General features: G+C 49.3%; 2 protein-coding genes across 3 annotated transcripts in view; one reads left to right on the forward strand and one right to left on the reverse strand.

Moving 5' to 3' along the window:
* The window catches only part of LOC135916532 (uncharacterized), a 104175-nt gene that overhangs the window by 65117 nt on the left and 18716 nt on the right, over nt 1-20342 (reverse strand). The window contains exon 1 of one of the 2 annotated variants that reach the window (XM_065449946.2): nt 6482-7327. The exons of the other annotated variant lie outside the window; for it this stretch is intronic. Coding sequence (XP_065306018.1) covers nt 6482-6728 — 247 coding nt within the window. The 5' untranslated portion in view covers nt 6729-7327. Of the gene's footprint in view, nt 1-6481; nt 7328-20342 lie in introns of those variants that run through there. 2 annotated transcript variants of the gene reach the window in all.
* Synj (synaptojanin) overlaps nt 1-20342 on the forward strand; it is a 133598-nt gene that overhangs the window by 41832 nt on the left and 71424 nt on the right. The window lies entirely within an intron of this gene.

Here is a 20342-nt window from a genome sequence, read left to right on the forward strand (position 1 = left end):
GCACGAGCAACACAGCAACATCACGAACTTCGGTTCTTCGTCAGCAATTGTAGAGCGTCCCATCAGGCGTGACGCGTCATCGCTGCGGCATGCATGCTCCCTTTGTTCTCTCTCATTCATGTCGGCAAGCGAAAGCAAATGAGAACGCCGCGGGTGATAAGCGTGCCGGCGATGACACCCCAAGTGCGAAGCACGGCACGCGCGATAACACGCGCAAACCGCTGTCTTCCTTATCGCGCGAACTCTTATCACCCCGCGCGCAAGGTCGCGCAGCGCACCGACAACACGAAAACACTGCGGTCGCCATGCATATGCGTCAGCTTCGCCGAACACGTCAGCTTAAAAGAATTAAATTATGGGGTTTTACGTGCCAAAACCACTTTCTGATTATGAAGCACGCCGTAGTGGAGGACTCCGGAAATTTCGACCACCTGGGGTTCTTTAACGTGCACCTAAATCTAAGTACACGGGTGTTTTCGCATTTCGCCCCCATCGAAATGCGACCGCCGTGGCCGGGATTCGATCCCGCGACCTCGTGCTCAGCAGCCCAACACCATAGCCACTGAGCAACCACGGCGGGTAACACGTCAGCTTCGCGGAACTTGTTGGAGGACGCTTTAAGTATAAACCCCTTGCAAGCGAACTTGCACGCGACAGCGACAAGCGACGCGATGGAGATGGCTGCCGCGTTCGCTCGTCGCCTATACAAGTCGTACCCCATGCGAGCGATACGCGAACGATGACTTCGAGAGACGTCTCCCCAGTGTTGCCGGTATGAGGGCAGCAATATAGGCACGGAAATTGGGTGACGTGTGCTCTATTAACTTAAGTTGATGTGTTTTACTGTAAAAAGCAGCATAAATACTTTCTGAAAGTCTTGCCGAAGGTTCTTATTCTTGCACGTATAAAAATTCAATTGTTTGCTCGTTCCGTGCGACAATCGGAAGCACTTGAGTTATGGACATCCAGTTCCGGCTTCGCGCTATTGGCTAGTCGCTCATAGCACTTCCGGGCGGCGAGCGACGAATTCTAGATTAGCAGAACCTAGCGATCGCGCGACAATACCGAGCGATCTGCTCACGCGACGACCCGATCCGTCGCTCGAAGCCGTCGCTCGTCGCGCACAAAATCGTGCTCATGGAGTTTAGCCTTTAAGCTTCGCCTTTAAAAGGGGAAAGCGCGATAGCATTCATCGATCCCCGACTGCTTCTCACGCTTCCCGGCGACTGAAGCTTGAGTAACTGTAATGTTTACAAAAATTAAGGAAACGCAGGTGGCAAACGCTATATATATGCACGAAGGTGAGCTTTGCGGTAGAAACGCGGCCTCTTGCGTGGGCCGATCCCGGAGGTTGTGCACAGCCGCACAAAAAAAAAAAAAAAAAAACATCATTCTCAGGTTTCTGTTATTGTTCCGCGCTTTTAATATTTAAGTCTGAGAAGATTTAACATAAAGGGCCTGCGCTGTCGGTGTTTTCTTTCATGGCATTTGTTTGTGGGTTGTCATTCTCAAAATACCGAGGAATAACTTGGTCAAACCCGCCGTGGTTGCTTAGTGGATGTATGGTGGTGGGCTGCTAAGCACGACGTCGCGCGATCGAATACCGGCCACGGCGGCCGCATTTCGACGGGGCCGAAATGCGAAAACACTCGTATACTTAGATTTAGCTTCACGTTAAGAACCCCAGATGGTCCAAATTTCCAGAGTCTCCCCGCTGCGTACCTCATAATCAGATGGTGGTTCTGGCACGTTAACAGCAATTTATTTTAATTTTTAATGAGTAACTCTTTCAACAGTGTAAGACAAGATATATGAGCAACTTTAATGATAGAGTGGTGTGGGTATATAATCCGCATATACCGCATGTCATATGGCAAACCGTGGCACCAACCTAAATATATACGGCAATTTTCACTCACGCACGACCCCGCCGACACCGGATTTTCTGCGACACGGGGCCCTTAACGTCATGGCGTTAAAGGGCGATGAGGTCGCGTTGCTGCGAAGAGACCGGACATTGTCCACGCTGTGACTCGGTATATACACGAAAGCGCTTAGCTACGTTTTTCTCAGCGCTGTCTCCGCTGTGTAACAGATACGCGCCAGCCAATTCTGTGAATAGCACGACAGAGCCATAATACGGGGAAACGTGAACCAGACGGTTTAAATCACTTCCAGCCTTTCCGTAGAGTTTACGCAATACTGGAACACCGGAAGAACACGTCGCTTGGGCTAGTGGTGCATGACAGTAACAATGAGCGGCCTAGGTTCTCGCGCGAAACAGTCGAACGCAGAAAAACACACACAAAGACGGGACTGGCGCTGTCCCGTCTATGCGTGTTTTCTTTTTCTGATTGTCTGTTTCGCGCGATAATATTCTACTATGAGAGAGAGAGAGAGAGAGAGCAAGGACAGGAAAGGCAGGAAGGTTAACCAGAAGAACACCCGGTTTGCTACCCTACACTGGGGGTGGGGAAAGGGGAATATAAAGAGGAAGAAAGGGAGAGAGTAAGCACTGAGTGCTTGCGGTAGGGACACTATAAACGGATATCGGATACGCTAAAGCTCTCTAGTAGAGCGCTTTCGCGTGTCCGGTATCCGGATAAACGCAAACGGTCTGGGATTTTTGCCTTATGGGCGTACGCGCAAACGTGAACGGCCTGCACGGTGCAGCCACCTACCTGGTGGCGCAGAGCTCGACCAGAAAAATACAACTAATATTGTAGTAATCAAGCGCTTTGCTGCTGGGGTAAATTTTCGGCAGCAAGACGATAACTCCGATGTCGGAAATTCACACCTGATTACTGACACCGGAAATGACACCTGATTACTGCACTATTATTTCTAATTGTCTGTTTGAGCTCTGGGCCACCAGGTGGCTGCACCGTGCAGGAGGTTCACGTTTGCGCGTATGATCATCCGGTAAAATACAAAGTCCGCTTGCGTTTACCCGAATACCGAACAAGCTAAATCTCTCTGTTTAATGGAACACCGGAGACGCAGACATGCAGTGCAGCTCTGGTGGCGGCATCTTTGACGCACGTAGAAATATACAACTGCAACAACCACGTTAGAAGCAAAACCTGAGCATGTTGGTAAGCGTCATCTTCAAGAACAAAGCCATAGCAGAGCGTGTCTGCTATTCCGGCAAACGGGGGTGGTTTGGGCGGATTGCCGTATACGGTCGGGGGCGTAAACGTGAGCGGCCGGAGCGCTGCAGCCGCCTGGTGGCGTAGAGCTCAACCAGAGAAACACAGAGATAAAATTGCAGTAACCTACTATATTCTGCTTCGCTGCTGGTACAAATTTTCGGCAGTGGCGTAATGTGAACACGATTACGCCACTGTAGAAAATTTACACCCGCAGCTAAGAAGAATATAGTAATTGGCTCTGTGTTTATGTGGTTGAGCTTTGCACCACCAGCTGGCGCCACCAATCTGCCCGCCTAAGTTTACGCCCTCGCTCATCCGGCAAGCCGCCCAAGCGCGGCAAGCATCCGGCAAGGGCGGGCGGTTTGCCGGTTGGGCGGGGGCGTAGACGTGAGCGGCCAGATTGGTGGCGCCCGCTGGTGGCTCAAGGCTTAACCACACAAACACAAAGCTAATTGCTGCAATTACTACCACAGCTCCTTGTGTAAATTTTCGACAGCGGCGTAATCGTGTTCACAACTACGCTGCTGCCGAATATTTGCATCGGCAGCGAAGCAGGATATTGTGGGTTACTGCTGTTTTAGCTTTGTGTTTGTCGGGTTGAAGTCTACGCCACCAGGCGGCTGCACCGTTCCGGCCGCTCCCGCGCGTCCAGCAATCCGCCAAAACCGCCCCCGTTTGCCGGAATAGCGGACAGGCAAGCTCTCTGATACCGCACGCACTAAAATTCTCTATTTATTCATTTCTTTCTTTTCTTTCAATAAATACCGACCAAACGCAATGGGGGCGTCCATTCAAGCCTGCGCTGCTACAGTGAACGCCTGCACCCTATACAACATTCTTCTCTTTGCCCAGACCATACATTTATTATTCTGATATAATTTTTCTCTTTTATTTCAAGAAAAACCCTTCTGCCCCTCATGCCCCTCACACCGCGCGTCTGTTCAACCGCACGCGCCTCCATATTGGTTCTCTCGATAATGAATTTGGGAGAGTCCTATACGTCCGAAGGCCGTCACAGCGGAGCGCTCCAGATTAATTTCTGCCGTCGGTGATTATCGTGCACTGATATCAGTATGCAGAGGCGTTATCCTGTCCCGGCCCTATATTGGAATGTGGCCGCGCCGAGGCTGGGAAGCGAACCCTCGACATATCGTGCTCGGTAGCAGTTGGACAGGTTTACATTTCCCATGTCAGTGACACCACGGGGACGATTGCTGCGTACTTCAGCGCACCATTTCCATAGCGCACTGCCACGGCGCTAAACCTAAACTGCTGTACCGCCACTAAAGAAGAGTAACACAAAGCATTATTATTTTTTAAAAGAAATTCATACTGTTGATGACTGTTGCATCCTGCAGTCTGACGTGTTTTCATTTTGTAAAAGGTGCAAAAATAATATCGTCACCTTAAATGCTGCTAAGACCAAAAGTTGTGACTTTCACATGCAAAACAGCGAGCATTTTTTTTCTTATTCTGTAGGTTCTGTACCAGTGTGCAAGGCCTGTGAAATCAATTATTTAGGTGTACTTTTTGATACAACCTTAAACTTTTCGGCTTACATTACGCGTTGCAGTGTGATGTATGCGCTGTCTTAGCTCTGTTTCCAGACTATTGAGAGAATTCAATTCTCTTACACCATTCCGCAAGTTGTCCACAACAATCGGTTTTCCTCAACTCGAGTATGAGTCGGTCTTCTACAATGGCATTTCTAGATTTAACAGTGACATTATACATCGACGCCAGAAAATGTTTATAAGCATATATCATCACCGCTTTGCTGACACGGGCACTGGACCTTCTTCTAGCAATGTTTGATTGTTTTCGTTGCCCTTACTTCGCTGCCGACGGAATCGCGCTCACCTTCTGTTTCTTTTCAGACCACTTTTTCGTTATCCTCACCTGCCCAGAACTCCTCAGTTGTATCGTGTTTCGTATTCCGCGCAAGATCAGCAGAGAACATAGACCTTTCCGTATTCCTGCCTGTCATCACCGACAACCAACCGCCCACAGAATACAGTCTTTATAACGCTTATTTTCATTGTCTTGATATTTTTCATAACCCGCTCTCATTGTTCGTTTCCGATCTTCGCGTTGTTAGTTTCACGTATTGTTCATCTGCCCTTCTCCTCCTTTTTCTTTTGTATTGATTCACCCTGCGCCTTGCTGTATGCACACTCTTCTTTTCAAGATTTCTCTTTTTAATAATTGTACATTTAAAAAAATTATATTCCGCTGCTTTTTTCTTTATTTCTTCCGTTTTTAAACGTATACGTGCTCCAGCGCTCAGAACTCGTGGTTGTTAATGGGTACGGTAAATAACTGACCGATTGATTATTAATTTGATACAGTTCAATTCCTGCGTTTTGTATGTATATAATCATGTTACTTGATTAACTCCCTTTTACGCCCGCCTCCTCATTTCCTGTTTCCATATTTGTGTCTCTATCTCACATTGTTTTTCCTGCAGTATTCGTCATCTCTGTACATGTTGTATCGCGTTTTACTTTTTAGGTGTACCTGTGCGAAGGCTCCATAGCTATTATTCCTGGGCACTATAATAAACATTTGAATTATTATTATTATTATTATTATTATTATTATTATTATTATTATTATTATTATTATTATTATTATTATTATTATTATATGAGCATCCACGTTGAAACGGGGTGGTGGCGCATGTTAACAATTTGGTTATTTTTACATTTCTAGAGTGTGCCAATCTGTAATCACGTTACAGGCTAAGCTAAATTACTCAAAACAAAAAAGAAAGTTTGCTTTATTGCACGTTTTATTCCTTTGCCACATCGCTCGTACAGTCGTTTCTCGCTAGTTTCAACCGCAAATTCATTATACGCTTCCCCTATGCTATCCTTATAAAACCCAAGACATCGCGGGCAGGCAAAACTACATTCACATACGGTGACACTTTATCAGAACTTGCGGAATGGCTTCTGTTCTCATTAGCACACGCTATGAACAGATCATATTCACTTGATAATTTTTTTCTCTTATAATTTCCCGTCACTGTCACACCATTTTCAGAATGCGCCATAACGACAATACACGGCGACGGGAAACTGGAAGGGTGCGTTCGACAGCCATCTTCCGGTCACGTGACCGGCAAATGTAATCGGCGTACTCCTATAGCGCTTTCACGAGCAGACGTTTGCAGTGTACGTACTTACAAAAAATAATTGTTGAACACTACGGGATTCCCGTTGAGTCTCTATATAGACTTTTCAAACCACTCCTTGTTGGAGACTCTGCCGAGATTTAGTCGGAACATTTTTTTTTTTTTTTTTTTTTTTGTAAGAGGCGGGACTCACGCAGGAAGCCCTTGAGCAGACGCAGCCAGGCGCGCCACAGCAGACGGAGCAGGAAGTACGGCCACAGGAAACAGAAGACGAGCACGCTCCAAACACGACTTCCGGCCCAACGCGCACACCGCCGGTGAAGCGGCAGCGACGTCGACACTGGCTTCGATGAGCAGCATTCCGGATCCCCGAGGCGTTCCGAAGCAGGGTTTGACGCCGGGCACACGGAGGAAGGTCTCTCGTCGACTTGCAGGGACATCGCAAGCACCGCGGACGCGTCGGCGGCACGCAGAAGTCCTCCGGCCCGCGACTCCGCCTCGGGGCGATTTGATTGACGTGACGACTGTCGCTATATATACACACACGCAAGCTTTGTGACTCCGGTGTACCTACACCCGCGATCACCAACAACGCTCCCTCCGGCCGTCCAATCTCCGCACAGCTGACGCGGTAATGCCAGCGACAAACATATGCAGTGGCGACAACGATGTGCGAAACGCTGGGTGGAGGTGGAGGAGCAACTTGCGTTATCGCGAGCTCGCTTTGACCGCGCTCGAGCGTTCTGTTGTCGGCCGGTCGCAGTCCTTCGCACTTCGTATTATCCAGCCGGGGACCTCGATAACAGCTTGGCGAACGGAGAGGGTTGTGCGCTGTTTGTGAGCGGTAACGCGCGCAAATATACACGCGCGCACTCAGGTATTCACAATCGCGTAGAGAGGTAGCAACACCCGCGACCTTGCGGTTCTTCAACAAGAACAAACAAAAAAAAACTGCAACAGACCGATAGAGAGCTCGAGGATGCTTGACCCTTGAAACACCTGGATAGTTTTCAAAGGGTGCCACGGCCACGGGTGTGTCCGAAACGTCGCTTCCTCGGTCGCGCAACAGAGTCCGAGCCCGGAAACATCGCCAGACGACCGACGGCCTTCCTCCGTCTGTAAAATTTCTAGGCGCTTCGGCGTATAACAGCGCTATTCGTCATCGAGAAGCCGAGTGGATATATTACTCAACGCCTGCGCTTTCCTCTCCATCGCGTTCTTCTTTGGGCACGAATTTGAGACGCGCGAGGTCGTTTTCTTTTTTTCCGTTGTTTCGCACGTTTCTCGCAGCAGACGCCCCCTACAGAAAAAGAAATGTAAAAAGTACATATAATAATAAAATAAAGCTTAGTGCGACGGAGTATCGGCGAAGCTAGCGAAGCGGTGAAATGCGATGCGGCGGGAGCCGTTGCTGCGAAGAAAATGTCCGCTCACCTCAGACTGCGCGCGGCGCGGCGTCGGATGAATCAACGCTCGCCCCCCTCCTCCTTGAGATGGAAATGTAATTACCCGTGACTCTGTATCGCTGATTCCGGAAGTAGAACGACAGACGTCACCTAATTGCGGGCACTCCAACAAACGATCTCGCTCGAACTCTGTCTGGTGGTCGATTTCTCTTTTTCTCAGCTGGCCACGGGGCGACAAAGCTAGCCCTCCACCGTCCAGTTCGCAACACCCGAGAACGAGTTTCTTAACTGTCACGTGACAGTAACGCAGACCATACTCCGCGTGGCGAAAAAAGAGAAAATAGAGAAAGGGAGGAGTGAAGAAAGGGTCAACGGCACGGGAAAGGGGAGGCGCGTTCCCGAAACGAGTTCCTCATGGGGGAGGGCACCTTCCTGCCATCTGGTGGAAAGCGACGGGAGGTTGCGCCGCGCGCGAACAACACCCTCTCCTGTATATATTATAGGTGGTGTTGGCGCGACCCCGAAAAGTCGCCGTCGTACCTATGGCACAGTTGTCAAAATCGTCTCTCGTGCTGAGAGGTTGACTCGGCGAAATCGTTTCGCATGAGCTTGCGTGTGAGAGCTTGCGGAAGCATTCTCAATGGTTGACAACTATGCGGCGTTCCATCTATGATGTACTCAAATGCACATGTTATATGCTCGGTGGTGGTGGGATGCGTCAATGCCCAAGGAACATTGCGGTGCCCAACGTTTCGGCAAGGGGCGTTGTCTTCGATTTGTCACGATCGGGTCGAAGAGACGTCCACTTGTCGAAGCGGTGGCTACAGCGATATTTCTTGAAATAGCAATGTGTTTGATTACATATTTATAATATCTGCATAACTACGTGTAATTTGCGCTATTTTCTTGTCACAACATTTAACTTTTAATACGTTTGAGTATCTTTTATAGTCTGTACTTTATTTTACGGAAATGTCTGTATTGCGTTTCCCTTCTAATTGAGCACTGATGGTTCTGGCGCAAGTGGACTCTCCCGAATTATACTGCCGCAGGAGAACCGCGCTTGTTGCGCAGACACACCAATTTCAGGGCAAAGTCACAGATGAGATCACTTCTGCACGATAGAGTCGACTCGTTTAATAAGCGTGTTTTGTCTCAGGCAACCTATGTATTTCATGTGTTCACTTTGGCACAGACAATTTTATCATTTCCCAGCCTCACCATGTTTGGGTTCCTTTCAAACGATGCGCGGTACATGGGGTATAGTATTGCACCTAGCTTTTTACTGTCACTGCCATGGTGTACGCCATTGTTATGATGCATGGCACTGTTATGGTGCGCCTGATGTGACCACCGTTCTTCTCGCGACTCCGCTTAATAACGGCGTTTCATAGACATTTAGAACAACGTAAATGAGCATTTTGTTGCCAGATTACGCGAAACCTTTACGTTTCATTGGAAGAAACTGTTCGGTATTTGTTTCGACATTCGGAGGTCGGTTTTCCTTTCTTTTCTTTTTTTTGTTTTTGCTCGAATACTCGCAGTCGATGCGAATGGAGAATTTCGCTATCGTGACACCCCCTAAACGTACCCGAAACATCAGAGATAGCATGGCAGCTACCGTTATTTGAAGCACGGCTATTTACACTTAGATGGTGACACGAGCACGTTTATAGCGGTTACCGAGGTTATGGACATAAAGGTTGACACATATACCTACGCGTATAGAGCGAATGTGAAAGTTGGCGGTCGCGTTTGTAGCTCGCTTTGAGGCCACTGAAGCTTCAGTGTTTTTTTTTTCTTTTTTTTTGCTACGGGAGAAAAGGGCGTGGGAGGGGGGTGAGAGGATGGGGAGTAAAGTACGAAGGCAGCCTCGATCGATACGCCCAATCGATCCTACAAAACAAAGTACCTTTCATAGGCGCGATGAAGCGTTAACGTCGCAAGGGCACTAGCCAGTTTAGCTCACGTTAGTATTTTACACGGTGAGCCTCGGCACCGGCTGGTTTCGCGCTCTAAACTGTACGACTGCAGTGCTGTTGTTTAAGGAGCACCAAAAAGAAACACTAAATCAGTCAAAACTGACAAATTATTATTTGAAAACTCTATTATCATTAATTTGACGGTAAGAGGTCAATTACTTGTAAAGAAAACGAAGATCGAACATCCATTCTTTTTTTCGAAGATTTGCGCCGAAACCCAGTGTCGGAACGTCGGTGTGACGCCGCAGATTTCGAAGATACTTTTTTTCCCCTGTGTTAGTTAGGGCTCCGTAAACGTTCCTGAAACTTGCTGAGCAGCTAAGTCACTGGCTCATTTAGAACAGAATGTTGCCTATATTTACATTTTAAGAAACAAAGAAAACTACCTCGGCCCGAAAAGGCACCACACCGTCAAAATTGATGACGTAACGGCAAACTGGTGCGAGAACCTCCAAGACGGTGTCGCCAACAATAGGGACGTTTAGCGCGTCCGGTATCCGGGAAAGCACGGGCGGTTTTCCGGTTTAGCGGGGGCGTAAAGGTGAGCGGCCCGATCGGTGGCGCCAGCTGGTGGCGCAAAGCTCAACCACACAACCACAGAGCTAATTACTGTATTCTGCTTAGCTGCTGGGGTAAATATTCGACAGTGGCGTAATCGTGTTCACAATTACGCCGCTGCCAAAAATTTGCACGAGTGGCGAAGCAGGATATGGTGAGTTACTGCAGTTTTAGCTATGCGTTTGTCTGGTTGAGCTCTACAACACCAGGCGGCTTCACCGCTCACGTTTACGCCCCGACCATCCGGTAACCCGCCCAAACCGCTCCCGTTTACCGGATTAGCGTACAAGCTAAACGTCTCTAATGTTTCGTTTCTGAGCCTTTTCCGGCTTACCGAGCCTATTCACACAGCACAAGAGTGGCTCATTTTTTTGGTTTTGCGGAAGCGGTACTTTACTAATACCACTAAAAACATGTTGTTCTCTTCTATGTCCCTTGGAACTTTTAGCCGACAAAACGCACTCGTTCTATACTATACGCTCACATGCCAGTGAACTTGTCAAAGGTCAGACTCATAAGTCGCAGCCTCTAATGACGTCAAATTGTCGCTGACGAGTCGTTCCACACGGTAACTGGTCGATATCGGGCGTGGCCGACGTATATGGTTTTCTCATCGATGCGAATAGGTTTTCGTGGGTACGACGCTGATGACATATAGAGCAAGCACTGCGCATATGACGCTGGCCATTTGCCAGAGCGTAATTTTCAAGGTCAGTGTTTGTTTCCAACATCGAGTCGGCGGTCCCCGTGCGAGAAGACGCCACAGGCGTATTGACAGTGCGTTTGTGTCGGCTACCGCAGCACACACGTTAGGTATACCTGACACCCGTCTTGGGACATTTCCCGCACCAGACAGCAAGAATGTCGTTTGCACTCTGCGGCACGAACTTGGCAAAAACGTGTGGTTCGACGAACGCGCGAAGTCTTCGCTCCTATACACAGAGTTGACTCACTTGTTCTTGCTGTTTTTCACCGAATTAAAGGTTTGATCGCGCGTTCGACACGCTCCTCCATCGTTTACGTGACTATGGTGTTGGGCTGCTGAGCACGAGGTCGCGGGATCGAATCCCGGCCATGGCGGCCGCATTTCGATGGAAGCGAAGTGCGAAAACACCCGTGTACTTAGATTTAGGTGCACGTTAAAAATCCCCAGGTGGTCGAAATTTCCGGAGTCCTCCACTACGGCGTGCCTCATAATCAGAAAGTGGTTTGATTTGATTTGATTTGATTTATTGATTTCCATTTACACACACACATGTACAGAGGAGTGGTAAATGGAGGTGGATGAGGGAAAAAAGCCGCACAGACGCGGCACGTAAAACCCCATAAATTATATCCATCGTTTACTCTTAGACGTTGCCTAAACATGCCTCACTTCTTCTGCCATACATCACTAAATAACGAACGTCCCCACGTTGTAGTTACTGTGATAATTATATGACGTCTCAGTGGAGCATATCATCATAGAATGTACCCAATATGACCAACAGCGCGGGTTCGCCTGCGTGTCACCGTTTGACCATCCTTGACACAGTAGGCAAATTGCTTGGACCGCGGTCATGCCCTGATAAGCAGGGGCTTGCTGTAAGTGCCCTTCGCGATTTTCTAGCGCTGACTAATCTTATAGAATGCGTATAAACGACATGTACAGTCTTTTATTTACATGTATTTATTTGTCAGTCTCGATCTTTTGTTAATCATGACCACGTGAAGCCAACAGACAATGAAAGCCAAGGAAAGCACCGGACGAAATTGAAAAGCATATAACGGGAAATGAAAGTGGACGAAACGAGAGCGTGTCGCCGACGGGATTCGAACCCACAACCTCCGCATTTACGCGTGCGTTGCACTATCATTTGTGCTGCGGCGACGGTTATTATTCCGTCCACTAACTTGCGTATTTAATGTTTCACTAGATCTAGCCCTGGGAGTGTTAGCCAGCGCCACTGAGAGCCACGGTGGGCCGATGTGGAAAAATTTTTTTTTTTGGGCCCGATGCTCGCGTGCTCGCTAGAGCTGGTGACGGACCCCCGCTATCCGACTCGACTAGGCACGTCGGTGGCGCGGGACACGACGCCCGACCTGACCTTCGTCAAGAACGTGCGAGGGGCCGAGTGGCGCAACCTGCACGAGAACCTCGGAAGCGACCACTACATACTGGCGGTCACGATCCCCATCAGGGCGGCACCACCGAGAGAATTTAAGGTCACCGACTGGGACGCCTTCCGCAAAATAAGGAAGGAAGACACAAACGAATACGCGGATCTCGACAGTCTTTTTAGAAGGCTCAAAGAGGACGTTAACACCGCGACGAGGGTTGTCCAAACTGAACTGAACGTGGAAAGGATGGACGCGAGATTGGCACACCTATTAGAGGCAAAGAATTCCATCACGGCCAGGTGGAAAACGCAAAGACTGAATCGCAGACTACGAAAGAAAGTAGCGGCACTAAACCGGGAAATCGAAGCGCACTCGATCGAGCTTTCCAAGCAACAGTGGAACGAGGTGTGCGCGTCGGTAGACGGACAAATGAGAACCGGGCGCAAATGGAACCTCCTAAAGCAACTGTTAGACGACAAACAATCCAAAGGAAGTCAGAGATTGGCAATCGATAGGATTTTACAAAAGCAAAAGGAGCAGGGCAAAACGGAAAGCGAGTTCCTAAAGGAGCTGGCGGAGACGTATCTGCCACTGGGCCCGTCAGGCGACGGCGACTATCCACAATACGCCGGGGCAGAGGTCGAAGAACTCGACGCGCCTTTCACGGAATCAGAAATTTGGGATGCCTTACAAGGCCTCCACGGACGCTCTGCTACAGGCCCAGACGGGGTCTCGAACAAACTGTTGAGGAACCTAGACGGAAGGTCGGTCGAGAAGCTCACCGAAGAAATCAACAGAGTGTGGGAAACGGGAGAAGTACCAGAGGTGTGGAAAGAGGCCTCGGTCATACTTATACCGAAACCCGGTAAACCACTTGCGGCGGAGAACATGCGGCCAATATCGCTCACCTCGTGCGTAGGCAAGACGGCCGAACATGCCATACATAACCGAGTATCCCGGCACATAGAGAGAGAGGGCCTCTTCCCACATAACATGGTGGGCTTCAGACCGGGCCTCTCCACACAGGACGTAATGTTGCTACTCAAAAAGCATATAATTGACGGCATGACCAGAGACACCAGGGGTATACTGGCCCTGGACCTAACGAAAGCGTTCGACACGGTCAAACACAGATTTCTAATGGAAACGATCTCGATGATGGGGCTCGGCCGGAAATTTCACTCTTACATAGGCTCCTTCCTCAGAGACAGGAAAGCCACGATCAAAATTGGACAGGCCACGTCCGATTGGTACACGCTGGGCGCGAGGGGCACCCCACAAGGGGCGGTGCTCTCCCCACTATTATTCAATCTGGCAATGAAAGGGCTCTCTGACCGGCTGACGAGAGTGAACAACGTCAATCACGCCCTGTACGCAGACGACATTACGGTGTGGTGCCCGGGAGGGTCCGACGCAGAAGTCGAGCAGGCTCTTCAAGAGGCGCTGGACACAACGGAGGAGTACCTGAAGGAAACGGGACTCCGTCTGTCACCCAATAAATCGGAACTGTTGCTGTACAGGCCCTCAAAACAAGGCATGAGGAATTTGACGCCGATCGATCAAATACCGATCAAATTACATACGAATGCCGGCCAGCCGATTCCCAGAGTGGACACTATACGAATCCTGGGGCTGCTAATTGAGGCGAAAGGTGGTAACACACAAACTGTCATGAAACTCACGTCCAAAACGGAGAACATGCTCCGGCTGATCCTCAGGGTGACGAACCGCAGAGGAGGGCTCAGCGAGAGCAGTCTCATCAGACTTTACCACGCCTTCCTCATGAGTCACGTCAATTACGTAGCCTCGGCGCTAAAATGGACCAAGAGAGACGCGGCCAAAATAGAGACACTGATGCGCAAGAGCGTCAAAAGGGTGCTAGGTGTTCCGATCACTACAAGCACGGAACAGCTCGATCGGTTAGGGGTCCACAATTCACTATCAGAAATCATCGAAGCGCAGACCAAGGCACAGGTCATGCGGCTGTCGACCACCAGGGCCGGCAGGCGCATCCTAGAAGAAGCAGGGATAAATGCCGAGGCAGAGTGCAACGCACACAAGATTGCGCTCAGCGCGGCGGTAAGGGGCACTTTCAAGGTAGAACCGCTTCCGAGAAACGTCCACCCGCAATTCAACGAGGGGCGCCGAAAGGCGAGGGCCCGAGCACTGCTGAAATCGACCGCCAACTGCCCGGGCCTGGCGGCATTTGTAGACGCGGCCCAGTATGGGCGCAGCGACCGGTACGCGGCCGTCTCGGTACGCTGGGATGGCACAATAATTAACGCAGCATCGGTCAAGGGGGTAACGTCCGAAGTGGCCGAACAGGTGGCAATAGCCATGGCAATGAGAGACCCCGAACGTCCTCACGTCTACACAGATTCGCGATCGGCGGCAAGAGCATTCGCCTCGGGCTCGATATCCCGGGAAGCGGCGGCCGTCCTCGGCAGCGAGGGAGCCGCGGGTCAGCACCTCGTCAAATGGTTTCCAGCCCACATGGGGGCCGACGTGCACCCCGAATTTCCCAACGCCAACGAGCTGGCGCACGGACGCGCGCGAGGACTCACGCACCGCGGCGATCGTGGCGAGCGAGGTGGCGGGGAGGGAGGGGAGCACCGAGACCCGCTGCTCACCTTCAACGAAATAACAACACACTATCAGCTGTCGAGGAGGACCTTCCCACTCCCCCACGCTAAACTCACTAGACCACAGTCATCGATATTCAGGATGCTTCAGACAGGGTCGTTCCCCTCGAGAGGCAGACTGAGCCGTTATTCACCAGAAGTAGAGCCGCAATGTCCGGATTGTGGCGAATCTTACTGCTCGCTAGCGCACATGCTTTGGCAATGCTCCGCGTTAAGCGGCACCGTGTTCACTAAAGAAGAAGACTGGGTGGACGCCCTGCAAAGCGACGACCACCAGACCCAGCTCCGGGCCGTCCAGAGGGCTCACGAAAGGGCGGAGGCTCACGGGCTTCCCGTCCCAACGTGGGTGCGGCCCGCGACCCCTGCCGCCCACTAAACCAAGAGTGGGTGGGGAGGGGTTCCTCAGGACACATTAAAGTTATTTCCTCCTTGGGCCCGATGACGTCACGTAACACGTGAACTTAGGAGAGCAGGCACGTGGCCAAAAAATTCCTAAGTTCACGTGTTACGTGATGTCATCTTGTTTATATATATATATATATATATATATATATATATATATATATATATATATATATATATATATATAAACGAGAAGAAATGGGGTTAGCAGAGGGGCCCGATTTTTATTAGGAATATTAGTACATTTCATCCACTTTAATTTCCATTAATTTATCGTTTCTTTATTTCATTTATTAAGCACAAGTAATTTCCCCTATGTTGTCCTTGGTGTCAGTGTGTGTATATATATATATATATATATATATATATATATATATATACACAAACACTCAAAATTACATCCATAAAGCATGGAAGAAATCATCATTTGAACAAATACAGACAGTGTCAGGTGGTAGAGTATTCCAATCTCTTATAAGTACGAACAAAGAAAGAGTAACGGTTAAGACCGAATAGTCGGCGCGTCGGAAATACAAGGCTCCGAGAAACCCACCAGCGACTGCGTGCGCTATAAGGTTGACGAAAATATCAGAAAAACAAAAAAAAATAATTATTGTCCACCAATACGACAATCGCAAGCAAGCTCTCCGGATCGGGGATGTTATACGACGAAATCCCGAAACTGACTGGCCGTTACGGGCTCAATATTACGGCCGGTCTTCAAGCTCGTTTGCTAGGGGAACTGCACGGAACTATCATCATAATCATAATCATCATCATCATCAGCCTGGTTACGCCCACTGCAGAGCAAAGGCCTCTCCCATACTTCTCGAACAACCCCGGTCATGTACTATAATTGTGGACATGTCGTCCCTGCAAACTGCACGGAACTATATAGGCATACTATCCGCGAGGAACGTGAGGCGAGCATTGGCCAGAAAAGAAGCAAAAAAAAAAGAAAGAAAAAAAGGAACAGTCGAGCCATCACGCGATGGCGGCTCCTCGCCAGAGGGCGCTCTCCCTCTCTTCCCCGCGCACACAGACGAGGCAAACAGCTGCTGCGGACACCTCGCACCTCAGCTCTCCTCTCGAGATGTACTGCGCACATCGGAGAGCAAACAGCGGTTCCTCCTGCGGCACTTGCTTTTATGCGGCCTTTATTTTTTTGAGGACGGCAATCTCCTTTTGTTCTCGCCGCTTGAGCTCTGGCTTTACTGCCTCGCGAGCGAATTATACTGCATGGAGCCTATACACACTCGTGCTGCAGGGCCTGACGCATGCATACAGTCGCGCCGACTGGGGCTTATATGTATATATATATATATATATATATATATATATATATATATATATATATATATATATATATATCATTGTTTTCTGGTGTGTATAAGGCGCATTTTAGATTTTAGTCTGTCCATATTTACAACGGTGTATCTCGTCTATCAAATTTATCCCAATGAAGATAGAGATAGCAGATGCCGTATGGCTGCAGTAATGTCAAAGGCGAAAGTTAAAAAAAAGACAGAAGAGAAAAAAAACATCGGTGTCGATGGCACCTTACGCATGACATAGTGTTACTGTGTATGCGAATATGCATTGGAGTGTTTTAGTTGAGCGTCCTTACGGGGTACGCTCCGCTCCGAGTCGCCCCGCTAAAGCACAGCGGAGCGGTGGGCGATTTTAACGTTTTAGTTACACGCTTAAGGTAGCTTTTCTACCTACCATAGCGGAGCGGGGCGGATCTTTCGTAGTTACATTGCCCTCTGGCCAAGTTCAGGGTAATTAAACAAAATAACAACACCCACTGATCACTTTTGTAAAGTAAAACAAATATGTATAACTTATTTCTTCATGAAGTATCTAGACGTGCGCTTGTAATGCGTTCCCTGCTCCGCTAGTCAGCTTATCGCTAAGCGAACGGCGCATGCGCATTCGCGATTCCGCTCCGCTCAGCTACTGGGCGGAGCGGAGAGAAAAGAGGAGGAGACCGCGTTTCGTAAATTGCGCTTGGGCGAATGAGGCTGGCCTCAGTATGCATACAGTGCCCATTGCAACGACTGAGACGCTATCATGGGCGTGCATGCATGCGGGTGGTGCTTTCTGCGCCATAGGGTATGCGCTTAGTGGTCTCCGTGTGGCCAAATGCAGACACAATGGGAGAGAAAAAGGCCTCGCTTTCATTTGTTTACCATAATGCGTGACCTCGTTGTCCCCTGCAGCGTCCACAGGTGACGAAAAAAAAAAAAGCGACGACCGCCATGCGGGGCCGAGTATCGCGTTTCGACCGCTAAGCACTTAACTGAGTACTGCATCAACTGCACGTATAGATCTGGTGTCCTAATCGAGATACGTATCCTCTGAAAGTGGGCGGCGCGCAACAATCACAACGGAGGTAATCGCCGTAAGATTAATAACGATAACGATACCGTTTGCCCACATCAGCGGCCTCCTCGACGACTTAATTGACGTTGTGCTAGCTGATGAGGTCGCTAGTTCGATTCTCAGAAGCTGCGGCGGCATTCCGATGTGGGCGCTGAAGCACGAAAAGAAAAATTGACCGACTATACATCTGTCTTAATGATATACCACTGAATGACTTATACTGACGGAGCCGGTAGGCGCTAGGTAAATGTATATGGCGTTATGCGCAAGTATATACACATCACTGTCATGCGAGGAACGATACGTAACTGCACAAGCCCAACCAGACAAACATAGAGCTGTCATTGCTGTAACCAAGCGTATTCTATTCTGCTGCGTGGTGTAAGTTTCCGGCATCAGCGTAATCGTGAACACGTTACCTTTTTAAATGTCATTTTTTTGACAAGAACATTAATACAGCACGAACAAGTGTCCATGCCTAAGGCGTTGTGAATAACAAGCGTCATAAAATGTATAAAGGAAAAGATTTCGCCAACACCACTGCGTACAACGGAATACCAGACTATTTAAAGGGACGTCCTGCGACCATTTTCAAGCATGAAATAATTTTAGCTTCCGTTGTCGGCGACCTTGAAGTGACCTTGAGCCAAAAGCCAGAGCCGTTATCCGGGCACTCAAACGAGAACATCCGGGCAAGTTGCGAGAACAAAACGAGATCATCCGGGCAAACACGGAGACATCTCACTCGATGACCGCGGATGCTTGCTGTCATAACGATGGCGTGACGAAAAGCGGCAGCAGCGGCGAGCGAATTGCCCTTCATTCAGCCTCCTGTTTCGACGCGAACTAAAGGCGAGCGAGAACACAGCACACACGAAGCCATCAGCTATCTCGGCTTGGCTTGGTTTCAAACTCACCGCAGATTACCTCCAAGACAGGACGCGCGCGGCCGGAGTACACTTTTAGACAAGGTTACACCCTTTGGTGTGTATCTCTGCCACACAAGAATACGCTCTAAAACAAAAATTACACCCTTTGGGTTGTATCTTGCCACACAACGATAATCGTCATCTGTCTTGTCCGCATTTCCTTTCTTTAACCCTGAGAGCCCGGTACTTCCCAGTAACGAACGGCATGCGCGTTATCAGCATGGCATAGCATTCCCGACAGGAAAGTAGCGGGCGCGGCGTTTTCAAGAAAGGAAACGCAAGCAAGACAGATGACGATTATTGTTGTGTGGCAGATATACACCCCAAAGGGTATACCTTTGTCTAAGAGTGTAATCGTCATCTGCCTTGCTTGCGTTTCCTTTCTTGAAAACGCAGCGCCCACTACTTTCCTGTCGGGAATGCTATGTCATGCTGATAACGCGCATGCCGTTCGTTACTGGAAAGTACCGGGCTCGGCGAGTTAAATAAAGGAAATGCGGTCAAGACCTGCAGATGACGATTATTGTTGTGATGCAAAAGGGCGTAATTTTGCTAAAGAGTGTACAAGCGGAGACTAGTAAGCAAATTTGGAATTAAAACATGCATAATTTGGGCGCAGGGCCTCTTTAATGGAGAACTGTAGTCATATAGCGTCGCTATAGAGAGCTTATACACCCTGTCGTATACAGTCGCTTCTTGCTCTGATGCTGTACGTCTGCAATTCATATTAAGCAACATGTACCAACTAAGAAAGACTGGCCATACGGGCTTCTTGGTACGAACACATATTCCAGCAAACAACGCAAAAAAGGGGACCCGGAAAAGCAACACACGACACAGACGCTGATTTCCAACAGATAAGTTTATTGCGCGAGCGCGAAATATATAGGCGAGAAGCATGAGCGAAACGCAAACGGCGTCATAAACACGAGAGGAATGACTTGAGGTTGCAGGTGGGCGGAGATGCGTTAATTTTGCAGATACGAGCCTTCCTTGTCTGATAACAGGACGGATGGTGAACTGATGCACGAAGGACCACGGGGCACGATGGCAAATGCCTCGATAATTTCACGCGTGCACAGTTTAGCACGCTTTTGGATGATGACGAGACGGTGACTGAGACAGCGTCCCATTTGTCATATACGTAGGAGCGCCCTCGGCTCAAGGATATGTCACAAACCACTCCAATGACGCAGCTGATTAAGGGCGCCTGGTGCTTCTTGTTGCAACACCCCCCCCCCCCTTTATTTTTATATTCTTTTTTTTGGAGGGGGGGGGGGAGGGGGGAGTCGTCTCGGTTGACGTTTGTGCATAACGTGCTCAGCTTGCCTGGGGCTGAAAAAAACGATGGAAACTCCCGCCCTGCCAGCGGCCTTCTTCAATCTATGGGACACCCCGTGCACTTAAGGAATAACAGCCATTTTCGAAATATTGATCTCGGTTTTGCGGGGCTTCTTTCTTTGGCGCATTTCCGCTAACACGTCCTTCGCCAGCTGCACCGCGGAGGACGCTCGGGAAACCAGCCCCGTTTCACGTACAGCCCCAAACAGACAGAACTTGGGACACTGCAGTGTCCCAAGTTGTCTGTTTGGGTACGCACCCAGTGGTGCGTACCCAGTGGACCCGAGTTGTTGTATACGCGGGTACACA

The sequence above is a fragment of the Dermacentor albipictus genome, chromosome 9 (assembly GCF_038994185.2).
Source record: "Dermacentor albipictus isolate Rhodes 1998 colony chromosome 9, USDA_Dalb.pri_finalv2, whole genome shotgun sequence".
NCBI lineage: Eukaryota > Metazoa > Arthropoda > Arachnida > Ixodida > Ixodidae > Dermacentor > Dermacentor albipictus.